Source organism: Callospermophilus lateralis, chromosome 15 (assembly GCF_048772815.1).
Source record: "Callospermophilus lateralis isolate mCalLat2 chromosome 15, mCalLat2.hap1, whole genome shotgun sequence".
In the NCBI taxonomy this organism is placed as follows: domain Eukaryota; kingdom Metazoa; phylum Chordata; class Mammalia; order Rodentia; family Sciuridae; genus Callospermophilus; species Callospermophilus lateralis.
This window is the reverse complement of record NC_135319.1, coordinates 16,307,714-16,327,763: the sequence shown is the minus strand read 5'-3', so window position 1 is coordinate 16,327,763 and position 20,050 is coordinate 16,307,714. Positions and strand designations below refer to the sequence as shown.

Sequence of the window (20,050 nt, the reverse complement as noted above, 5' to 3'; positions counted from 1 at the left end):
ACCATTGATAAAAAGAAATAGAAGACACTAGGTGGAAAGACCTCCCATGTTCACAGATAGGCAGAAATACTATTGTTAAAATGCCCACATTACTAATAGTGATCAAAAGGTTCAATGCAATCACCATCAAAGTTCCAGTGACAGTCTTCACAGAACTGGAAAAATATCTTAAATGTATATTGAAATACAAAAGCCCCAGTATAGACAAAGCAGTCATAAGCAAAAAAAAAAAACAAAAAAAAAAAAACCCAGAAATGCTGGAGGCACCACAATACCGAATTTCAAATTATTCTACAAAGTAATAGTAACAAAACCAGAATGGTACTGGCATAAAAGCAAACATATACACCAAGGGAGTGGAATAGAAGACAGAGACAAATGTCTTAGCTATAGGCATATGATTTTGACAAGATTCCTAAAACTATACACTGGAGAAAAGTACCTCCTTTTTTGCACCAACAAAGAATGCTGGTAAAACTGGGTATCCACATTTAGAAGATTTAAAGGAGACCCCCATCTCTTTCAAAAAATTAACTCAAAATTGATCAAAGACCTAGATATAAGAACAGAAATTGCCACTGCTTGAAGAAAACATAGGCAAAACACTACAAGACAGAGCCATGAGCAATAGTTTCTTGAATTGCACTCCTAGAGCTCTGGAAAATTATAACTAGAGTCAACAGATGGAATAGCATCAATTTAAAATCTTCTGCACAGCAAAGCAAACAACAATGTAAGGAGACAGAATACATAATGGAACAAAATCTATGTCAGATACTTTTCTAGCAGAGGATTAATATTCAAAATATAGGAAGAACTAAAAATCTCAACATCTACAAAAAAAAAAAAAAACCTACCCAATCAATAAATGTGTAGATGAGATCAACCAAAGCAGGGCTCCCTGGACTCCCTCCATCATAGGACACAGCTAACGCTGCTATATTCCCCTGCATGTGGTAACCTGCACCTGGGGACACTATTCAGGGTCTGGAGACAGTCACCCACTCCACACTTCAGTGCTGCATCTCCCAATGTGCCACATAACACCATCACACCACACCACTACATGGCCAACGCTTGTGGCCCCGGTCTCTGAAAGTAGTTGCCTACATCTTGGGAAATATTTGTCGCCATCTTGGGTTACCTCCACTGCCGCCATTGCCATATTTTGGTGGGAAAACTCCCATTTTGAAGCACTGGATGGGACCTAGAAGTAATATCAAGGTACTTGTAGTTCCCTACCCCTAACTCCTGCCCCCAAGCACAGTGCCTGCAGTTATGTGGCCAGCCCATAGCTCTCAAAGCCTGGTCTTGATCTGCCCAATTCAGAACAGCTCTGTGTACAGGCCCCAGAGCTCAGTCTGCATGACCTCCAGAGAGACAGGTTTCTGACTGGGAAGTAGAAAGGAAGGAGGGCATGAAAGATACAGTTTAGAGATTAAATTAGAGACCAGAAATTGTGGGCTCTATAGACAACCCTTAAGACCATGTGCCCACATCACAGGAGTGAACCCCAAAGGAGATCCATTGGGGACAGTCTTTCAATGGGGAACAGAAAGTGCTATACCCCACTTCCAGGAGATCCACCTCCAAGACCAACCCTCCCACACTAATAAACGTCACCACCCTGTGGGTGGAGATACCAGCAAACAACAGATAACCACATTACTGGATAGGAAGGAAAGAAAAAAAGACACTGAACTCCTATAAAAACAATCTTTCGATTTTTCTTTGAAATTTTTTTTTCTGTTTTGTTTTCTCCTCCCTCTTTTCCTCCCTTCATATCCCTAACATTTGGGAAACCAAGTACTTTCCATGCATTCAGCTATTGAGGACTGGGATTTCTGAATAGTATATTACAGTTTTGTTTTGTATATTCTTTTATCCTTTTTTTGATCGTGGATACAGTTTTATTTAAAAATTTATTTATTTATTCCAATTCATTATATGTGACAGCAGAATGCATTTCAATTCATCATATACATATAGAGCACAATTTTTCATGTCTCTGGTTGTACAGAAAGGAGTCACACCATTTATGTCTTCATAAATGTAGTTGGGGCAATGATGTTCATATCATTCCACCTTCTGTCCTACCCCTCTGCCCCCCTGTGTCCCCCTTCCTCCCCTTTGCCCTATCTAAAAAACCTTCATTTCACCCATGCTCCACCTTCATCCCCATTTTTGATCAGCATACTCATATCAGAGAAAATATTTGGCATTTGTTTTTTTGGAATTTGCTTACTTCACTTAGCATTATGTTTTCCAACTCCATCCATTTACCTGCAAATGCCATGATTTTATTCTCTTTTACACTGAGTAATATTTCATAGTGTGTGTGTATATATATATATATATATATATATATATATATATATATATATATATATATATATATATATCACATTTTTGTTATCCATTCATCTTCTGAAGGGCACCTAATTTGATTCCACAATTTATCTATTGTGAATTGTGCTGCTATAAACATTGATATGGCTGTATTCCTGTAGTATTGCTGATTTTAAGTCCTTTGGATATAGACCAAGGAGTGGGAGAGCTGGGTCAAAAGGTGGTTTCATTCCAAGTTTTCCAAGGAATCTCTATATTGCTTTCCAGATTGGCTACACCAATTTGCAGTCCCACCAGCAGTGCAAGAGAGTACCTTTTTCCCCACATCCTCGCCAATACTTATTATTGTTTGTATGCATAATAGCTGCCATTCTAGCTGAACTGAGATGAAATCTTATAGTAGGTTGTTTTGCATTTCTCTAATTGCTAGAGATGTTGAACTTGTTTTTAATATATTTGTTGATTGATTGTATATCTTCTTCTGAGAAGTGACTATTCAGTTCCTTGGCCCATTTGTTGATTTGGGGGGGGGGGTGTAAAGATTTTTGAGGTTTTTTTTTTTGTATCCTAGAGATCAGTGCTCTATATGATTTGTGTGTGGTAAAATTTGCTCCCATTCTGTAGGCTCTCTATTCACCTCAATGATTGTTTTGCTGAGAAGAAGCTTTTTAGTTTGAATCCATCCCACTTATTGATTCTTTATTTTATTTATTGCACTATAGGAGTATTTTTTGGCACCTTTGTCTAATATGAGACAATTGTATTTATCTGTATTTATGTGGATTTGTTTCTGTGTCCTCTATTCTGTACCATTGGTATACAAGTCTATTTTGGTGCCAATACCACGCTATTTTTGTTACTGTTGATCTGCAACATAGTTTAAGGTCTGGTATTTTGATGCCACCTACTTCACTCTTCTTGCTAAGGATTGCTTTAGCTATTCTGGATCTCTTTTATTTTTCCAGATGACTTTCATGACTGCTTTTTTTATTTTTGTGAGGAATGTCATTGGGATTTTGATTGGAATTGCATTAAATCTGTATAGTGCTTTTGGTAGTATGGTCATTTTGATAATATTAATTCTGCCAATCCAAGAACAAGGGAAGATCTTTTCCTCTTCTAAGGTCTTCTTTAATTTCTTTCTTTAGTGTTCTGTAATTTTCATTGTAGTGGTTTTCACCTCTTCTGTTGATACCCAAGTATTTTTTAGGTCATTTTAAGTGGGGTATTTTTCCTAGTTTATTTTTCAGAAGATTTGTCATTTATGTAAAGAAATGCTTTTAATCTTTGTGTGTTGATTTTATATTCTGCTATTTTGTCAAATTTATCTATTAGTTTATGGTGGAAATATCTGGATACTTTAGGTACAGAATAATATTGTTGGCAAATAGTGATAATTTCAGTCCTTCTTTTCCTATCTGTATCCCTTTAATTTCTTTTCTTTGTCTAATTGCTCTGGCTAGAGTTTCGAGAATTATGTTAAATAGAAGTGGTGAAAGAGGGCATTCCTCTCTTGTTCCAGTTTTTAGATGGAATGCTTTCAATTTTTCTTCATTTAGAATGATGTTGGCCTTGGGATTAACATAGACAGCTTTTATAATGTTGAGATATGTTCAATTATTCCCTAGTTTTTCTAGTGTTTTTAACATAAAGGGGTGGTTTATATTGTCAAATGCTTTTTTCTGCATCTATTGAGATGATCATGATTCTTATTTTTAAGTCTATTGATGTGATGAATTACATTAATTGATTTTCATATGTTGAACACACCTTGCATGCCTGGGATGAACCCCAATTGATTGTGATGCACTATCTTTTTGATGTGTTTTTGTATTGAACATGCCAGAATTTTATTGAGAATTTTTACATCTATGTTCATTAGAGATATTGGTCTTAAGTTTTCTTTTTTTAATGTGTCTTTTTCTGGTTTTAGAATCAGGTTGATAATGGCCTCATAGAATGAGTTTGGAAGTATGCCCTTTTTTCTATTTCATGAAATATTTTGAGAAGTATTGATATTCGTTCTTCCCTGAAGGTCTTGTAGAACTCAGCTGTGTGTCCATCTGGTGCTGGGCTTTTCTTTGTTGGTAGGCTTCTGATGGTGTCTTGTATTTCACTGCTTGTAGTTGATGTGTTTAACGTGTGCATATCATCCTGATTCAGTTTGGGCAAATCATATGACTCTATAAATTTGTCGATGCCTTCAATATTTTCTATTTTATTGAGTACAAATTTTCAAAATAATTTCTAATTATCTTCTGCATTTCTGTAGTGTCCATCATGATATTTTCTTTTTCATCACAGATGTTACTAATTTGAGTTTACTTTTTCTTTCTCTTCATTAGCATAGCTATGGGTTTATCCATTTTATTTATTATTTCAGAGAACCAACTTTTTGTTTTGTCACTTTTTTCTGTTATTTCATTTGTTTCGATTTCATTGATTTCAGCTCTGATTCTAATTATTTTCTGTCTTCTACTACTTTTGGTGTTGATTTCTTCTTTTTTTCTAGGGTTTGAGATATAGTGTTATGTCATTTATTTGTTGACTTTTTCTTCTTTTAAGGAATGAACTCCATGCAATGAACTTTCCTCTTAGTACTGTCTTCATGGTGTCCCAGAGATTTTTGATATAAATTTTTTAATTGTTTTGATGTCTTTTGCAACCCATAATTCATTTGATAGCATATTATTTAGTATCCAGGTTTTTTCAGAACCTCTAACTTGTTAGTAAAGTAAACTTTTCTTCTTGTATTTGCTTATGTAGCTCTTTACTGAAATGATCTTTTGCTGCCTATATTTGCTTTCTTATATCATCCTTTAATTCACAGAACATTTTATTTATGTGCATCCTGAACTCCTTCTCTGTCATTTCTTTTGTTGGCTTTTCAAATTCTCACCTTATTCTGTATGCTAGGTATGATTTTCACAACACTTTCACCTTCAGTCTGTGGATGTCTTTTCCTATGAGTTGAAGGCAGCATATTGTTGGGTCTTTTTTTAATCCAGTCTGCCAGCCTATGTCTTTTGATTGTCGAGTTTAGGCTGTTAACACTTAGGGTTATTATTAAGACATGATTTGTATTCCCAGCCACTTTTGTTTATTTTTGGTATTTAACTTGACTTGGTTTCTCCTCTGATTAGTATTTTCTTTAGTGTAATACCTCCCTCTGCTGATTTTCATTGGTGTTTTTTGTTTCCTCCTTATGGAATATTTTGTCAAGGATATTCTGTAGTGCAGGCTTTCTAGTGGTAAATTCCTTTAATTTTTATTTATTGTGGAAGGTTTTTATTTTTCCATTAAATCTAAAGCTTAATTTAGCTGGATATAAGATTCTTGGTTGGCGTCCACTTTCTTTCAGAGCTTGGTATATGCTGTTCCAGGATGTTCTAGCTTTCAGACTCTGGGTTGAAAAATTTGCAGTGATCCTAATTGTGTTTCCCCTATATGTAATGTGATTCCTTTCTCTTGTGGCTTTTCAATATTCTCACCTTATTCTGTTTGCTAGGTATTTTCATTATAATGTGCCTTGGTGTGGATCTGTTGTGGTTTTGTACATTTTGTGTCCTGCAAGCCTCTTGTACTTGATTTTCCATTTCATTTCATCTTTGGAAAATTTTCTGATATTATTCCATTGAGTAGGTTGTTAATTTATTTGGTTGGAACTCTAGGCCTTCCTCTATCCCAATAATTCTTAAATTTGGTCTTTTTATGTTATCTGATAATTCTTGATGTTTCTTACTCATGGTTTCTTACCATCTTCACTGTGTGAACAACATTCTTCCCAAGATTATATATTTTGTCTTAATTGTCTGAGGTCTAAGTGACCTAATCTGTTTTTGATGCTTTCTATTAAGCTTTTAATTTGGCTTATTGTTTCTTCCATTTCAAGGATTTCTCTTTGTTTGTTTGTTTATTTGTTTGTTTTTTCACAACTCTATCACTTTGTTGAAGTAATCTTTTGCTTCCTGTATTTGCTTATGTAGCTCTTTATTGAAATGATCTTTTGATGCCTGTATTTGCTTTCTTATATCATCCTTTAATTCACAGAACATTTTAATTATGTACAAGCTGAACTCCTTCTCTGTAATTTCTTCTGTTGTGTTGGTCATGGATTTTTAATAATGTAATATCTTGGTTTGTTGGGGGCACTTTCTTCCCTTGTTTTTATTTTTATTTTTTTTTTCATGTTATTCATGTGTCTTCCCTTCTAGCTCTGTGGATCTGAGGCATTACAGTTTTTACCCTATAGGATTATGGTGTACCTGCAGATTTCCAATACCTCTCCTTTAAGGAGGAGAACAATGTGAACAGATCCCCAAACAAACAATCTAGCAATATACAACTTTAAAACAAATAGCTGCTATTAAGACTGTTTAAGGTTTTGTCACAATATACAGATGGTAAATTTAATCATTTTCTACAATATAAACAGTAGGTTAGCAAAAGAGTCTAGAATGTCTGATGGTGGACAAAGAACCTAGGGTGAGGTTTAGGATGAGATATTGAGGGGGTCAGAAGTGAGAATATAGAGTTTTAGATCTTAGAAAGCATGAAAGAGGAATCTAAAGAAGTTGGCTAGTAGCAGGAGAAGAGAAAGAAGTGATTTTGGGGGAGACAAGTAAGTGGGAAGACAGTTAAGTACAAAAAACAAACAAACATTAACATTAAGAAAAGTAAAAAAAAATGTAAAAATAGGAGATAAAAGAAAATACAGCACCATTGTAATACACTATTCAAATATCCCAGTCCTCAGTAGCCTAATTCTTGAAAAATATTGGTTTCACAAAGTTGGGGATGTGAGGGCAGGAGAAGAGACAGAGAAAGAAAAAAAAATCTCAAAGGAAGATACAAGGATAGTTTTTTAAGAGATCAGTATCTTTCCAGCTTCCCTTCTCATCCAATAGGTGGGGTTGTCTGTTGTTTTCTTATATTTCCACCCTCAGGATGATGAAGATTATTAGGACAGGGGGGTTAATCTTAGAGGTGTGGCTCCTGGAGGTGGGGTATAGTACTTGCCTTCCCTTATGGGAAATTCTGGGATGGGTCTGTCAATTGGTTAACAGTCCTGAAAATAACCTTGTCTTTGACTCCTGGGTAGGTTGATGGGGTGGTCCTAAACCTAGGCCTGGGGTTCAACATGGGTCTGCTAGTTGGCAGGTGGTCCTAGGTCAGGGCCTAGGCCTTGGCTCTTGTGTTGGCTCCTGCCTTGGCTCTGGCGGGGTGGTCCTGGTCTGGGGCCTGGGTTCCGACATGGTCTGCTGGTCAGAGTCCCAGTTCTAGGCCTGGGTTCTTCTTTTTATCATATATATATATATATATATATATATATATATATATATATATATTCTTTTTATATTAATTTCTTTGTATGTTTTTTGGTACCCTCTCTATCTGTTTTCTTCCCATTTTTCTGTCTCCCAAGAATCTCTTTCTCTCTGTTCTTGTACTACTAGCCACCTTCTTTTGATTTCTCATATACATTTTCATTAGGTCTAATACTTCTGTATACTCACCTCCTACCTCCTTAACATCTCATCCCACATCCCCACCCACCATTCCTTCTTTGTCCACCATTAGAAACTGTAAACCCTTTCACAATCCTATTGTACATGTTGTAGATAATAATTGAAAACATCATTTTGTCTATTGCAACAAAATAGTAAATGTCTTAATAGGAGCTGTTTGGTTTCAGGCTTCATAAAATTCCCCAAACAAGCCAACATACTATATTATTAGAATCCATGCCCAGCACAGTAGAAGAAGTGTCAGAAAAAGAGTTCAGGGTATACATGATTAAAATGTTCTGCAAGCTAAAGAATGATATAAGAAAGCAAACACAGGAAACAAAAATCACTACAATAAAGAGCTATGTGATCTAATACAGGAAGCAAAAGATTACTTCAATAGAGATTCTAAAACAAACAAACAGGACTTCTTGAAATGAAGGATATAATAAACAAAATTAAAAACATAATAGAAAGCATAACCAACAGACTAGATCACTTGGAAGATAGAACTTCAGATAATGAGAATAAAACATATAACCTTAAAAATAACGTTGACCAACCAATAAATGTATAGATGTACTGATTATCAAAAGAAGAAGTACAACTGTCCAAACTATATTTTAAAATGTTTAACATCTTTAACCACCAAGGAAAGTCAAATCAAAACTACAGTGAGTTACCTTCTCATGCCAGTCAGAATGGCAATAATTAAGAATACAACAGTAATAAATGCCGGTGAGGATACAGAAAAAAGGAACTCATATACACTCTTTGTGGGAATGTAAATTGGTAGAGCCACTGTGGAAATCCCTGTGGAGGTTCCTCAAAAATCTAAAAAGAGTACTACCATATGATCCTTCTGTACCATTCTTTGGGGTTTATCTGAAAAAAACTCAGCATGTTTTAGTAATACCTGGATTCCTATGTTTATCACAGCACAATTCACAATAGCTAATTTATGAAATCAGTCCAGACATCAGACAACAGATGAATACATATACACAATGGAGTTTTTTTTTTTTAGTCTTAAGAGGAATTAAATTATGACATTTGCAGGAAAATAGATGGACCTGGAAGAGTATCATATGAAGCCAAATGAACCTGACTCAAAAAAATCAAACAAAACATGTATCGTGTGTTTTCCCTCATCAGGAGAAGCCAAAGAGCAAAGAAAAAGACATCATGAAAATAGAAAGGAAACCAATAGGGTAGGGGGAGAGGATTAATAGGAGGAGTAAGACGAAGCATTGACGAGTAAAATTGATCAAATTTATGTATACACACACACACACACACACACACACGATTGTGTCACAATGAAACCCAACATTATGTAAAATTAATATGTACCAATAAAAGAAATTCTTCTTCATCTAGGCCATCTCCCTTCCCCTTTTCCTTTCATTATCCTTCCCTGCATCCCACAACTTTTACACTCACATTTACATATTACATGCAGTAAAATAAGCAGGTACTTTAAATTGATATTTACATTTCATTGACTCTTTCTCCCCCGGACAACTTTCCAAAATAATGGAAATGACAGAAACGTTTATCCATGAAGCTATTCACATAATCGTAGAAACTGAAAATACAATAAACATTATAAAGTAAGTATAGAACAAAGTATGTCACCTCTGTCACCTTTATATATATTTTTTCTTTTTTACAGTACTGGAGATTGTGCCCAGGATTTTGTGCATTTTAGGCAAGCATTCTAATTCTGAACTACACTCAGCCTTTGTATTATCAGTTTAAAAGAAATTGTAGAGACTATATAAAACAGAAAAATTTTACACACAGAATTAACTTTAGAAGATTTAGTAAAATGTATTCCATGCTTGTATAATTATATCAAAATGGATTCAACTGTCATGTAGAACTAAAAGGAACCAATAAATATATAAGTGTACTGTGATAACAAATGGGTACATGTGGTACCTTGGAAAAATTCAGAAGAAAGTATAATAAAATTGTGATGTTACCGGTACAGATTCTTTTCTTCCCTTCTTTACATTTTCTATAACCATCACATTTACTTTATAAAGAAAATTCATGTGTAAGAAACCAAAATATATTATCTTTTCTCCAGATTGGGGAAAAAAAGTGTAAGAAATAATGCCTATTTACTATAAATAGGCATTTATAGTAAAAAAAAATTTGTCTATGCCCCTCCTTTTTTTTGCCAGACTGAATAATTTTAACAATTTTGCACATGAATGTCCATCTAGTTAATTATACTAAAGGATTATAATTATGAAGTCATATCAGGTGAATCTCTCTAAAAATAAATCTTTTATTGCCACATTGAAAATACACTTTTGATTGTTCCAAAATGGATGAGTATATTTTTAAAAAGCCATTATTACAGGAAGAAACCATGCTATGAAGGCTCTTATGCCTATAAATAACAAATATTTCCTGGTTTTGAAGTGCAAAGACAATATTTTGTTCAGTCTGTTACTCTCCGCCAGTATCACAGAAGTTCACATGTAATTGTTCGATTACCAACAATCTTCTAAGTATCTACTATATTCTGGGGCATTGTTTCAGTGCAGGAGACACACAAGTTATACAAGGTAATTGTTTTTGTGCAGTCCATATTATAGAAGGAGAGGAGAAATAATGAAAAAAATCACAAATCAATAATGTTTGCTTGTATGTGGAATTTCTACACATTTTATACAGAAACTCATTTTTTCACATTGTTGTTTTTTGAATAAGCCAGTATTTCCTGCACAGTGTTAGTAAACACAGTACAATCTCTGAGACACTGCTTCTGTTAGAGAGGATTGGAGGGAAACCATAGGATTCTCTTATCCTATGTGGAACATTCTATGTGTGAGGCCTGGATCCAGGTGATGTAATTAACTGGAAGTTGTAAGTTGCCTTTTTTTTTTTCTTCAATGAAGAAAAAGATTAAAAGTTTAAGAAATTTATCCAAGTAGCAGAAAATACCACTTTTTTCAAGTGAGACATTCCTAAAATTCAGAGTTTTTTCTCAATAGAGAAAATAATTTAGAATGAAAGTATTCAGGAAAACTTTGCCTAAAATGAAATATTCCTAATTAGGCATTTGTAGTTAAACATAAGCAATTTCCTAAATTTCTCTGACTGCCACTGTTCACCGTCTACCCTAAAAAGAAAAACAAATCTAATTGTTGGATTTTTGTACATCAGTTAGGACAATGGAGTTATCAGTTTCCATCTACCTTTCCCTGTAACTAGTCAGCTGAGCTCAGTTAACACAAACACAAACACACATGAAGTCTTCCAGAATTACCTGGTGATGATTTAGCAAGTTTGAACACCTTAGCTGAACAAAGGTATGGGATTAAGTCTTCTTACTTACAAAAAAAGACAAAAGAACATGTAATCTCCGTAACTTCTTAGAAAACCAACATAAGGATATTTTCCCAATATTTCCAAATATTCCAATTCAGAAAAAAATAGTAATAGAAAAGCAATATTTGGTTGTACTTGATCACAAGGGGAAATTCAGCTTAAAACTACTCTGAGGACATTGAGACCATGAATTGAAAATGACTCAGATATGGATTATAGAATCATATAACCCCATTTTAAAATATGAAACATGAAATGAAGCACAGAAATAATTAGGAATATGCTAATCAATAAAGAAACCCCTAAATTACATATCCAGTTTAATAACTATGGTGTAGTAATGAGCACAGAGGCTACTGTTTTATAGATGATAATATCAATTTTTATAGAAACATACAAGATATATTAAATTTTTCATATATTTTTTCTCACATATGACAATTCAGTGAGGTTAGAAATTATATTAGCTCTATTTTATATATAGTAACAAGATGACTTCAACTGGTTTGGAGGCTTATGGAAGTTTCACAGTCAATATTGGGGTTTTGCTTTGCACTGAGAACTTCCTCCCCCAAACTACTTCAAATTGTTTCAAAATGTGCCCAAACCTAATGTTTTCTAAGATTTCTACATTGTGGAGGGTGGGCTGAGTGATGATTCTATTCTAGTTTTATAAACTAGACTGAAAGACCTGGTTTGGACTCACAGGTTATTACAGTTTCTTGTGAATATAATTCATACATTGCTTTGATGATTCACATTCATATTTTACTATGCTTACATCTTTAAATCGTAGTAACTTAAGAATAAAATCACATTTTAAATGAATTTTTACAAATCTGATCCAAAGGTAAAAATTCTTAAAACATTTCTTCAATTCATCTCAGTTTTTCTGTCCCCTTTTGTTTTGTTATACTTCATTTATATGCATTTGTAGCATCAGATGTTAGACTGCATTTGATGTTCATCACCTTAATTTCCATAACTGGTTACACAACTTGATGAGGAAAAATATGGAGTGGATTTGCTTCTTCAAGAAAAGACATCAAACTAACATAATCTGTTAGTTCTGACAGCTCAAATTAATCAACCCTTTCTTTCTTTCTATTTTTTTTTTCTTTTCCTGGCAGAAGAGAGGGAAGGGGAAGGGGAGAGGGAGGGGGAGGGAGGGAAAGGGGAGATGCATTAGTGTCAATCAGTGCTCAGAAAGATGGAAAAATCTGTTCCTCTAGGTCTGAGTAATCAAGTGCATATGTTTTTAATTAGCAACATCTTTGTATTCTGTGCCACATTTAAATGAATCCCTTTTATTTGGTGTGTTATTTTCTGTGATCATTCCTGTCCCTACATGTCCAGAGAAAATAATTTAAAGTCAGTTAAATCAAATTGAAATAACCATAGAATTCAATACATTAGAGCAAAACCTCTTTGCTGACAGGGAATAATGGTACCAGAAGGAGTTTAACTCTCAAGCAGGCTTGTTTTCCTTCTCCATCAAAATCTGGGTACTTTCTGAAACTTATTTGTGCAGATGACACATACTTGTTCATGCAGATGCAAGAAACACATGTTTGTCTGAATTTTGTGGAAGGAAAAGGGAAACTTTATTTACTATATATCTTGGGCAATTTCTTTTCGCAGGAAGTGGAAAACAACACATCCCCTTCAAACATCAGCCTCCAGTAGCAAATAGTCTATTTTGGGGTTTGTGTATCTCAGTGAGGTTATAAGTCTTCCCTAGATGTGGTTTTAGAGACTGTTGGAGAAAGTTAATCAGGGGCTTCCTTTCCCTGTGAGCATTTCCTGCGTCTGCAGCTCCACACAGCGTCTGCGGCCTGAAATGAGTCCAACACTGACTATGGCCTCTTCCAGCCAGAGCCTGGGAGTGAGCAGCGATGACCCCAGGGAAATAAAGACATCGGTGCTGCAGGAACTAGATCAAAGTCCGCCGGAAACATGGATTCTTCCTGGGAGTACATTACCTGCCCGTTTGGTTTTCCTTCTTGAATGAATTCCAACTTAACGTTTCTTCCCCAAAGAACCACCTTGAACTCCCCTGGCTGCTGCGGACTTGCGCGGTTTCCCCTCAGCTCTCTCTTGCTCCGCAGGCTCCTTGGAGAGGGCACTGCCTCCAGGAGGCGGAGATCATCCCACCCAAAATGGACAGTTCCAGACCAGCCCCTGCACGCTCTAATCCTTGATAGAAACATGGAAAGAGAGCACCTCGTCTAGTCTACGACTCCCCTCCACTGTCACGATCCGAGGAAGAAGAACCCCAGAAAGTGCTTGGGAATGGAGGCCACAAGCAGACATTAGCCTCACCCTACTGCCCAAGAAAGATCAGTGTCGCCTCCCACTTTGTTGCCGCTAGTCAGTCTTTACCAGTTTCCCCTTAAGTCTATTAACAACCTCCTGGTGCAGAAACCTGCAAGGCTCAAGTTCTGTGTCTGAAGAAGTGGGCTGGACTTCCCTTCCTGGCTAGTCTTCCCTCGTTAGCAGCACATAGTTTTGAGGGTCCGCGTGGACGTGATTTTTGAACAGTTTTCCGACAGTTTCCACGTCGTGTATTTCAATCTCCCATCTCACTCCACTCGTGTAGGCACCCTTTGCCAAGTGCGGATGGCAGAACCCTTAGAGATCGCCTTCGCCTTCAGGACAACCCACTCAAACCTGCCTATAGGCTCAGTGTCAACTGGTTGCCAAGAAAGAGGGGAACGGGCAGAAGTGGGGGGTCTGTGCTGAGCAGCAGACAAGAGCCTGTGCAAAAAGGCCGAGCGCGAGGAAAAGAAAGGGAATGAGCTGAAAACCTAGGCAAAAAGGGCCCGGTGTATTGGGCGTGTTTTTTTTTTTTTTTTTCCCCTGGATTTAAAAAGGCAGGGATGCTCTAGTGCTCGCGCTGACTTTATGCATTCCTCTTATCCAATCCTTTGTGCAATAAGCCGCTTCCGCCCCCCTGCAGGAGCTTGGGCTGTGGGCGGCTGCTAGCACTGCCCTGGGAATGCAGCCTCCGGAGGCTCCCGCTCGCTCACCAAGCCCAGCGTTGACACTCACAGAAATCTTGGTCCGCAGGATCTTCTTAGCTGTTCTACCGCGATTCTGAACCAATTTGGCAGCGTTTTAAAAAAGGTAGCAAAGCCGAGAAGCGTTTCTTTTTTCATTCTTTCGTCCTGTTGTCTTTTTATTTCCTAACAATAACCTGTCGTTCGTTTCTCTGTGTAGGATCTAAGAATCTTTACTGTGCATAACCTAGGAATTTCAAATAGGCTTCCCCAAATTTAAATGCCCCCCCCCCCCTCACCAATTGGTAAGCAAGATTTCAGAGTCTTCCAAAATAGCCCTTTTCATCTTATGTAATTAAAGACCCACGAGCTTTCAAAGAAGCTCTGGATTTTCTACAGTGCACCACAACACCCCCCACATTTCTCTCTCTCTCTCTCTCTCTCTCTCTCTCTCTCTCTCTCTCTCGTGCGCGCGTGTGTGTGCGCGCGCGTGTTCGTGCGTTCTCTTTCATTTCTACCATTAGGAAACTCGTTCAGGGCCACTGAAAAGTCAGGAGAGGCTCAGATCTTATTTCTCATGGATTCCTGCCTTTCCAGAAACGCTGCCATCCAATAAGTATGAAGATATTATTTTGGAGAAACAATTACTCCCCTACCAAAAAATAAAGCGCCAGAGGGAGGAAAAAAAAAAAAAAAAAAAAAGGCGAGGCTGGAAGACAAGGAAGCAGCTTGGGTTCCCTGGTGGAGGAAAGTGCGATCTGGGGTCAGGCTGGGGGTTCCAGTCACTTACTTCAGCACCGGAGGGGATGGACAGCGTCTCTGGACTGGGCTGCAGCTACAGGGACCAAACTGCGCTGCTGCTGCCGCCGCCTCCGCTGTCCTTGCCGCCACTGTCGTCGCCACGGGCAGCTGAGCACCCTGCTCCTCGCAGCTAAAAGGCGGTGCCTCCTAATACCCCCTGCCTCCCTGTCCCTTTCCTTGATGGACGAAAAATAACCCTCCCTACTCTACTGCTACACCTAGGGAGAGGGCTCTGAGGAGTACTCTGGCTCCACAGTTAAACTCTCAGCCACAACTTCAAGAATTATTTTTCTATAGGGGAGGTAGAAGGAATGCAGGCTGAAGAGTGAAGTTCAAGTTCTTAGAAGCACCGAGAAATCATGGGCGCTGCAGTAGGGGCTGAAATACTCAAAGGCCCACAGTTCATGAAATAAGCAGGATGTTCCTGAGTGGATCGTAACTCTTTTGGAAATAGCTTTGTGAGAGGAGGCTGGAGATCTACTCAAAACCTCACGTTAGAGAAACTGAAGACAAATCTATTTCCGCTACTTAGCAGGTAAGTGGTAATACTATTATTTATGGCTTTTTACTACTATAATGACTTTCCCCAAGGTTTTACAGAAAGAACATGAACAGTATTTTTTTCTTGTGAATTAAGGTAAAGATAAATAATTCTGTTCCATAGAAAGTTGTTATTTCTAGTTCATGATGTTAGAAAATCTCTTGCTTAATAAAACTGTCAGATGTTTTATGTCTTTGAAGTATCTCCTGTGACAATAGTAAAAATATTATGTAGTTGGCTAACATTTTTAAAGTAAGCTTTTAGTTGGACACTTTTCTTATTGCTTATCTAATATCTGCTTGGATTTATGTTTATCTTGCTCACTTTTTTTCTTCAATAATAATGTAAACTGCTATCTTGCAAGAGAATGTTTCTGGTCCTATGCATGGCCTTAAAAGTGATTCTGCCTGAGTTACATAGTGTGCAAGACTCAAAAAAAGTTGAAGTAGAGATGGTTTAAATACCCTTTCTAATATATTTTTTATGGTCACAATTTGCCAAGCCATTTACAGGCATAAAAATATGTATACAGAGGCATCTCATTCCTCTATGTATCCAAACCCACAAGCACACCTACACCTGTAGAATTTTACCTAAGGAAACATGCATGTATTTGCTCAGCATCCTCTCCAGTCTTTTAGATCTTAAAACCAGACCCAATAGAAAGCAGAAAATGAGAAGCTTTATTGTGTCTCTTTAGAAGAGCTGGGTTTTGACAGAATTCTGAATTCTTAGCTCTATAAAATACATTGGTTACTGAAATCCAGAAAGTGAGAGAGGTCAATAGGTTCTTAACAAACCATAAACTTTAGAATGCTAATTAAATCCTTTTTTTCACTTGATTCTTATTTCTAGAATCTTCCTTTGGTGCTTTAAAGTGACGATCTTTCACAGTGACCTTGATAAGCATTCTGCTTTAATAAAAAGGGCTCACTGGGTAAAAGCAGTTATACAAATTTATAGCCCATGCCTGACATTTCAGAAAGAACTCGATTAATTCCAATGAGCATGTTCAGTTCAGTGCCCAGAGCTGACTTACAAGAATGGACTTTTACAATCATGTAAATACATGTAACAGTATCTGCATAGCCAAGTGTTTAGAAAGAGTTTGCCCCTTTGAAAAAACTACAGGAGTTCTCAAGGTTCTTCTCTTAATTTTATAGGCCTTATAAGACTGATAATAAACTACTTCTCTAATGCATTCATACACTTACTCTCTCAGTTTTAACATAAATATTCTCTAAGATGGTTACGATGATATTTGTGGGTGGACTGATGGTCCCTTGTTTTGCATTGGCTTAGAGTAACAATTACACTCTGAGGAAAAATCATTCTTGACTGTCACTTACCACTTACCATGAATCTGCTTGCTTAGCAGAAAGGGAGCAGAGGCATTTATGTCACTGAGTTCCTTGGGGGCTCTTTTGCCCTAGATAGGTCAGAAATGATTATCTGAGGAGCAGAAGATGTATCATTGATTCCGATTTCTACAATGTGCTCCTAACACAATCCAATTTTTTTTTTTTTCAATCTGCGGGATGGAAGTGAAATTACCACATGGAAGACTTAATCATGTTTTTGGAAGAGTTACAGCATGTGGTTAGACTATTATTTTGGTTGTCAATTAATTATCAGAGTTGGACTCCCCTGATCAGTGGAGCATAAAATGAAATCAGGGAATGTGTTCCAGAATACATGCCTATGGGTATATGGACGCAGTTCCCTTCTTAGTTGTTGAGGGGGCAGACTTTCTCTATGTGTGGCTGAAACTGTGCAAAGTAAAAGTTACCTTTTCCTAATCTCTTTGGAGATTTGTTCACTGAAATAAATAAATAATTCACTCTCCCTAACTCATGAAAGTGTATAGAAGCCTATCACTCCTTATCTCTTGGAAAATGCTCTTACGAGATAGAGGTTTGTAAAATAACTTAAATAACATCTAAATGCTCATCTCTAATTGCAAAAAATAAAGAAACAAATAAAGGAGTGAGGGGAAATGCAAACCAATCTTGACTTTGATTTGTCTTGTGTCTAAAGTGAAATCAGCACTTTATTTGGGAACAAGTGCACCCAATTCATTAAATCAACTCCTTTGCCTGGATGGGTATTTTGTCTTATTGCTGAAAGAGGATGCATGAGGTCTTTAGGAGGACCAGAGACAATAATTAATAATTCAAAGTCACATTCTGAACCACCCCCCCAAAAAAAAAGTTTTGATGGGTAAGGCTAAGTGTTGTTGAGTGTTGCTTTTATTTGAAACCCTAAAATGTAAAGGGAAATAGGATTATGTGATTGGAAATGTGAAATATGTACAGGAGCAGAGGATAATTAAAATGAGCTCAAGACTCAAGTTGAGTTACCATTATTCCTTCAACAAGAAATGGAATATGGAGAGGGGAAAGGGAATCCTAGCTGGAATCTTTAAATTATAGTATATTATAAAACACTTCTCCATCAACATTTTATGTATACCATCTAAATATTAGTTGAATATTCTAATCTAATTATTAATAACCCTTAATCATCTTAGATTTGAATGCCTATAGATTGTCTTCAGAGTTATTTACTTCGGTTTGAACCAGGTTCAAAATTATTACATAGACTGAAGAAATTCCTTTGGTAATTCACCTTTCCCATTGTTTAAAAGCTGCAAATTCCAGGCAACTACTCATTCATTTATTCCATCCTATCAAGTACAGCAAAAATCACAACTGAAGAAAATTATATTGTTAACAAGAAATGACCTCTATAGTGATCTCACTACTCAGAAACATCTACAATGATTCATAGAATAGGACTCAAATGAAGAAACACCACTTATTTGCTGTTTTCTCACTGTTTAGCTTAATAGATTGAGCTATAAATGAGAGAAACAACTTGCTGCAGTAAAAAACTGTTATGAATCATGATGTACCAAACAAGTATTGCTTGAAAGTCAAATGATCAGGAATCTGTCCCTGTGTGGTGGCACCCTCTATAATACTAGCAATTCTGCAAGCTGAAGCAGGAGGATTGCAGGTTCAAAACCAACCTTAGCAACTTAGCAAGCCCTATCTCAAAATAAAAATAAAAAGGGCTGGAGATGTTGCTCAGTGGTTAAGCATCCCTGTGTCCAATTCCCGGTACAAGAAATAAAGAAGAAAAGGAAGGAGATTAGGAATCTCAACCTATTGGTAATCTCAAGCCACTCAAATTAGTGAAATATATATATATATATGAATATATATATATATTCATTCCTAATCTCCTTCTCCTTCTCCTTCCTTTTCTTCTTTATTTCTTGAACCGGGAATTGGATCCAGGGATGCTTAACCACTGAGCAACATCTCCAGCCCTTTATATATTACTTGAAATGGGCAAACTTTTACTAGCCTACTAAGGTGCAAACCTTCACATGCAGATGAACTTACATATTTATGAAAGGAATGAATGATACCTACTTTTTTGACAGTGTTTTGGAAACATAAGTGCCAGTCTGTGAGTTATTATAAGAAATTGCCTTTAGCATTTATTCATTCATGGGGAAATTCCCTCCTAATTTCTCTAGGGGAGGCACACCTCTTATTCTTAAGAACTCTTAGTGTAGAGAAAATAATGTTGCTAGTAATTCTGTTATAATTTTCTTTACATTTTTTTATGCTATAAAAATGACAAGAGAGGCAGAATGTGGTCTAAAATATTTATTACTTAAAATTGATATGATGTTCTCTATCAATTAGTCAAACCTAGGTCACTATGACCCAAGTTCACTTTAACTACTTTAATTTTGACCTGTGAAGAATCCATCACTGTCTTTGTGTCATAATTTTCTAGTCTATGAAAAGAGGATTAATATTTATCATCAGTGATACTGACAATAAAGTTCATGGGACTAGTGGAATTTTAAACCCACTATCTGGAAACACATACAGAAAGCATTCTTGGTTTGATTTACTGGCTAGTGGGTATGGAGTAAAACGTGGATACTGTGAGCATTGATTTTATAGGAATAACCTGAAAATGCTTTAAAGATATAGTATTGAATAAGCACAAACCCTGGGCTCTATTCATTAATCTTCTCTGGAAATCTCAAGTTAATTTACATCTTATTCATCAGATAGAACTTTAGAATCAACCATGATGATTTTTCAATGTACTTTGCTAACATTTTGTTGGTATAGATTTCTGGGCTATTACTAAAAATATATTGATGGTATGTTTAAGAAATATAAATTATTGTTTGTTGCTTCAGGCAATTCTGATAGAGTTTTGTGGTTAAAATATTTGACTATGCTAGAGATAAAAATTATATAACATGGAGTTATATTTCTTAAAAAATTTTGTTTGGCTTTGCTTACTTTAAAAAGTAGCATTAAATAAAGGACATTGGAAGAGATTATATTAAGAGAAATCATGAAAATAATTTCCTGAGACTGAGAACTTCATCTTTCATCATTGTGAAGCTTGTGCCAGACAATGTACACATTCAGAGAGTCAGGAGATCATTTTAGTCTTCATGAATTCGG

General features: G+C 36.3%; 1 protein-coding gene across 1 annotated transcript in view; it reads right to left on the bottom strand.

The window, feature by feature from the left end:
- LOC143381521 (S-phase kinase-associated protein 2-like) overlaps nucleotides 1–20,050 on the bottom strand; it is a 48,062-nt gene that overhangs the window by 19,121 nt on the left and 8,891 nt on the right. The window contains exons 2-3 of the mRNA XM_076835173.1: nucleotides 14,994–15,134; nucleotides 13,187–13,400 (exon numbers count right to left, since the gene is read on the bottom strand). Of these exons, the coding sequence (XP_076691288.1) occupies nucleotides 13,187–13,400; nucleotides 14,994–15,134 (355 nt within the window). The remainder of the gene's footprint in view (nucleotides 1–13,186; nucleotides 13,401–14,993; nucleotides 15,135–20,050) is intronic.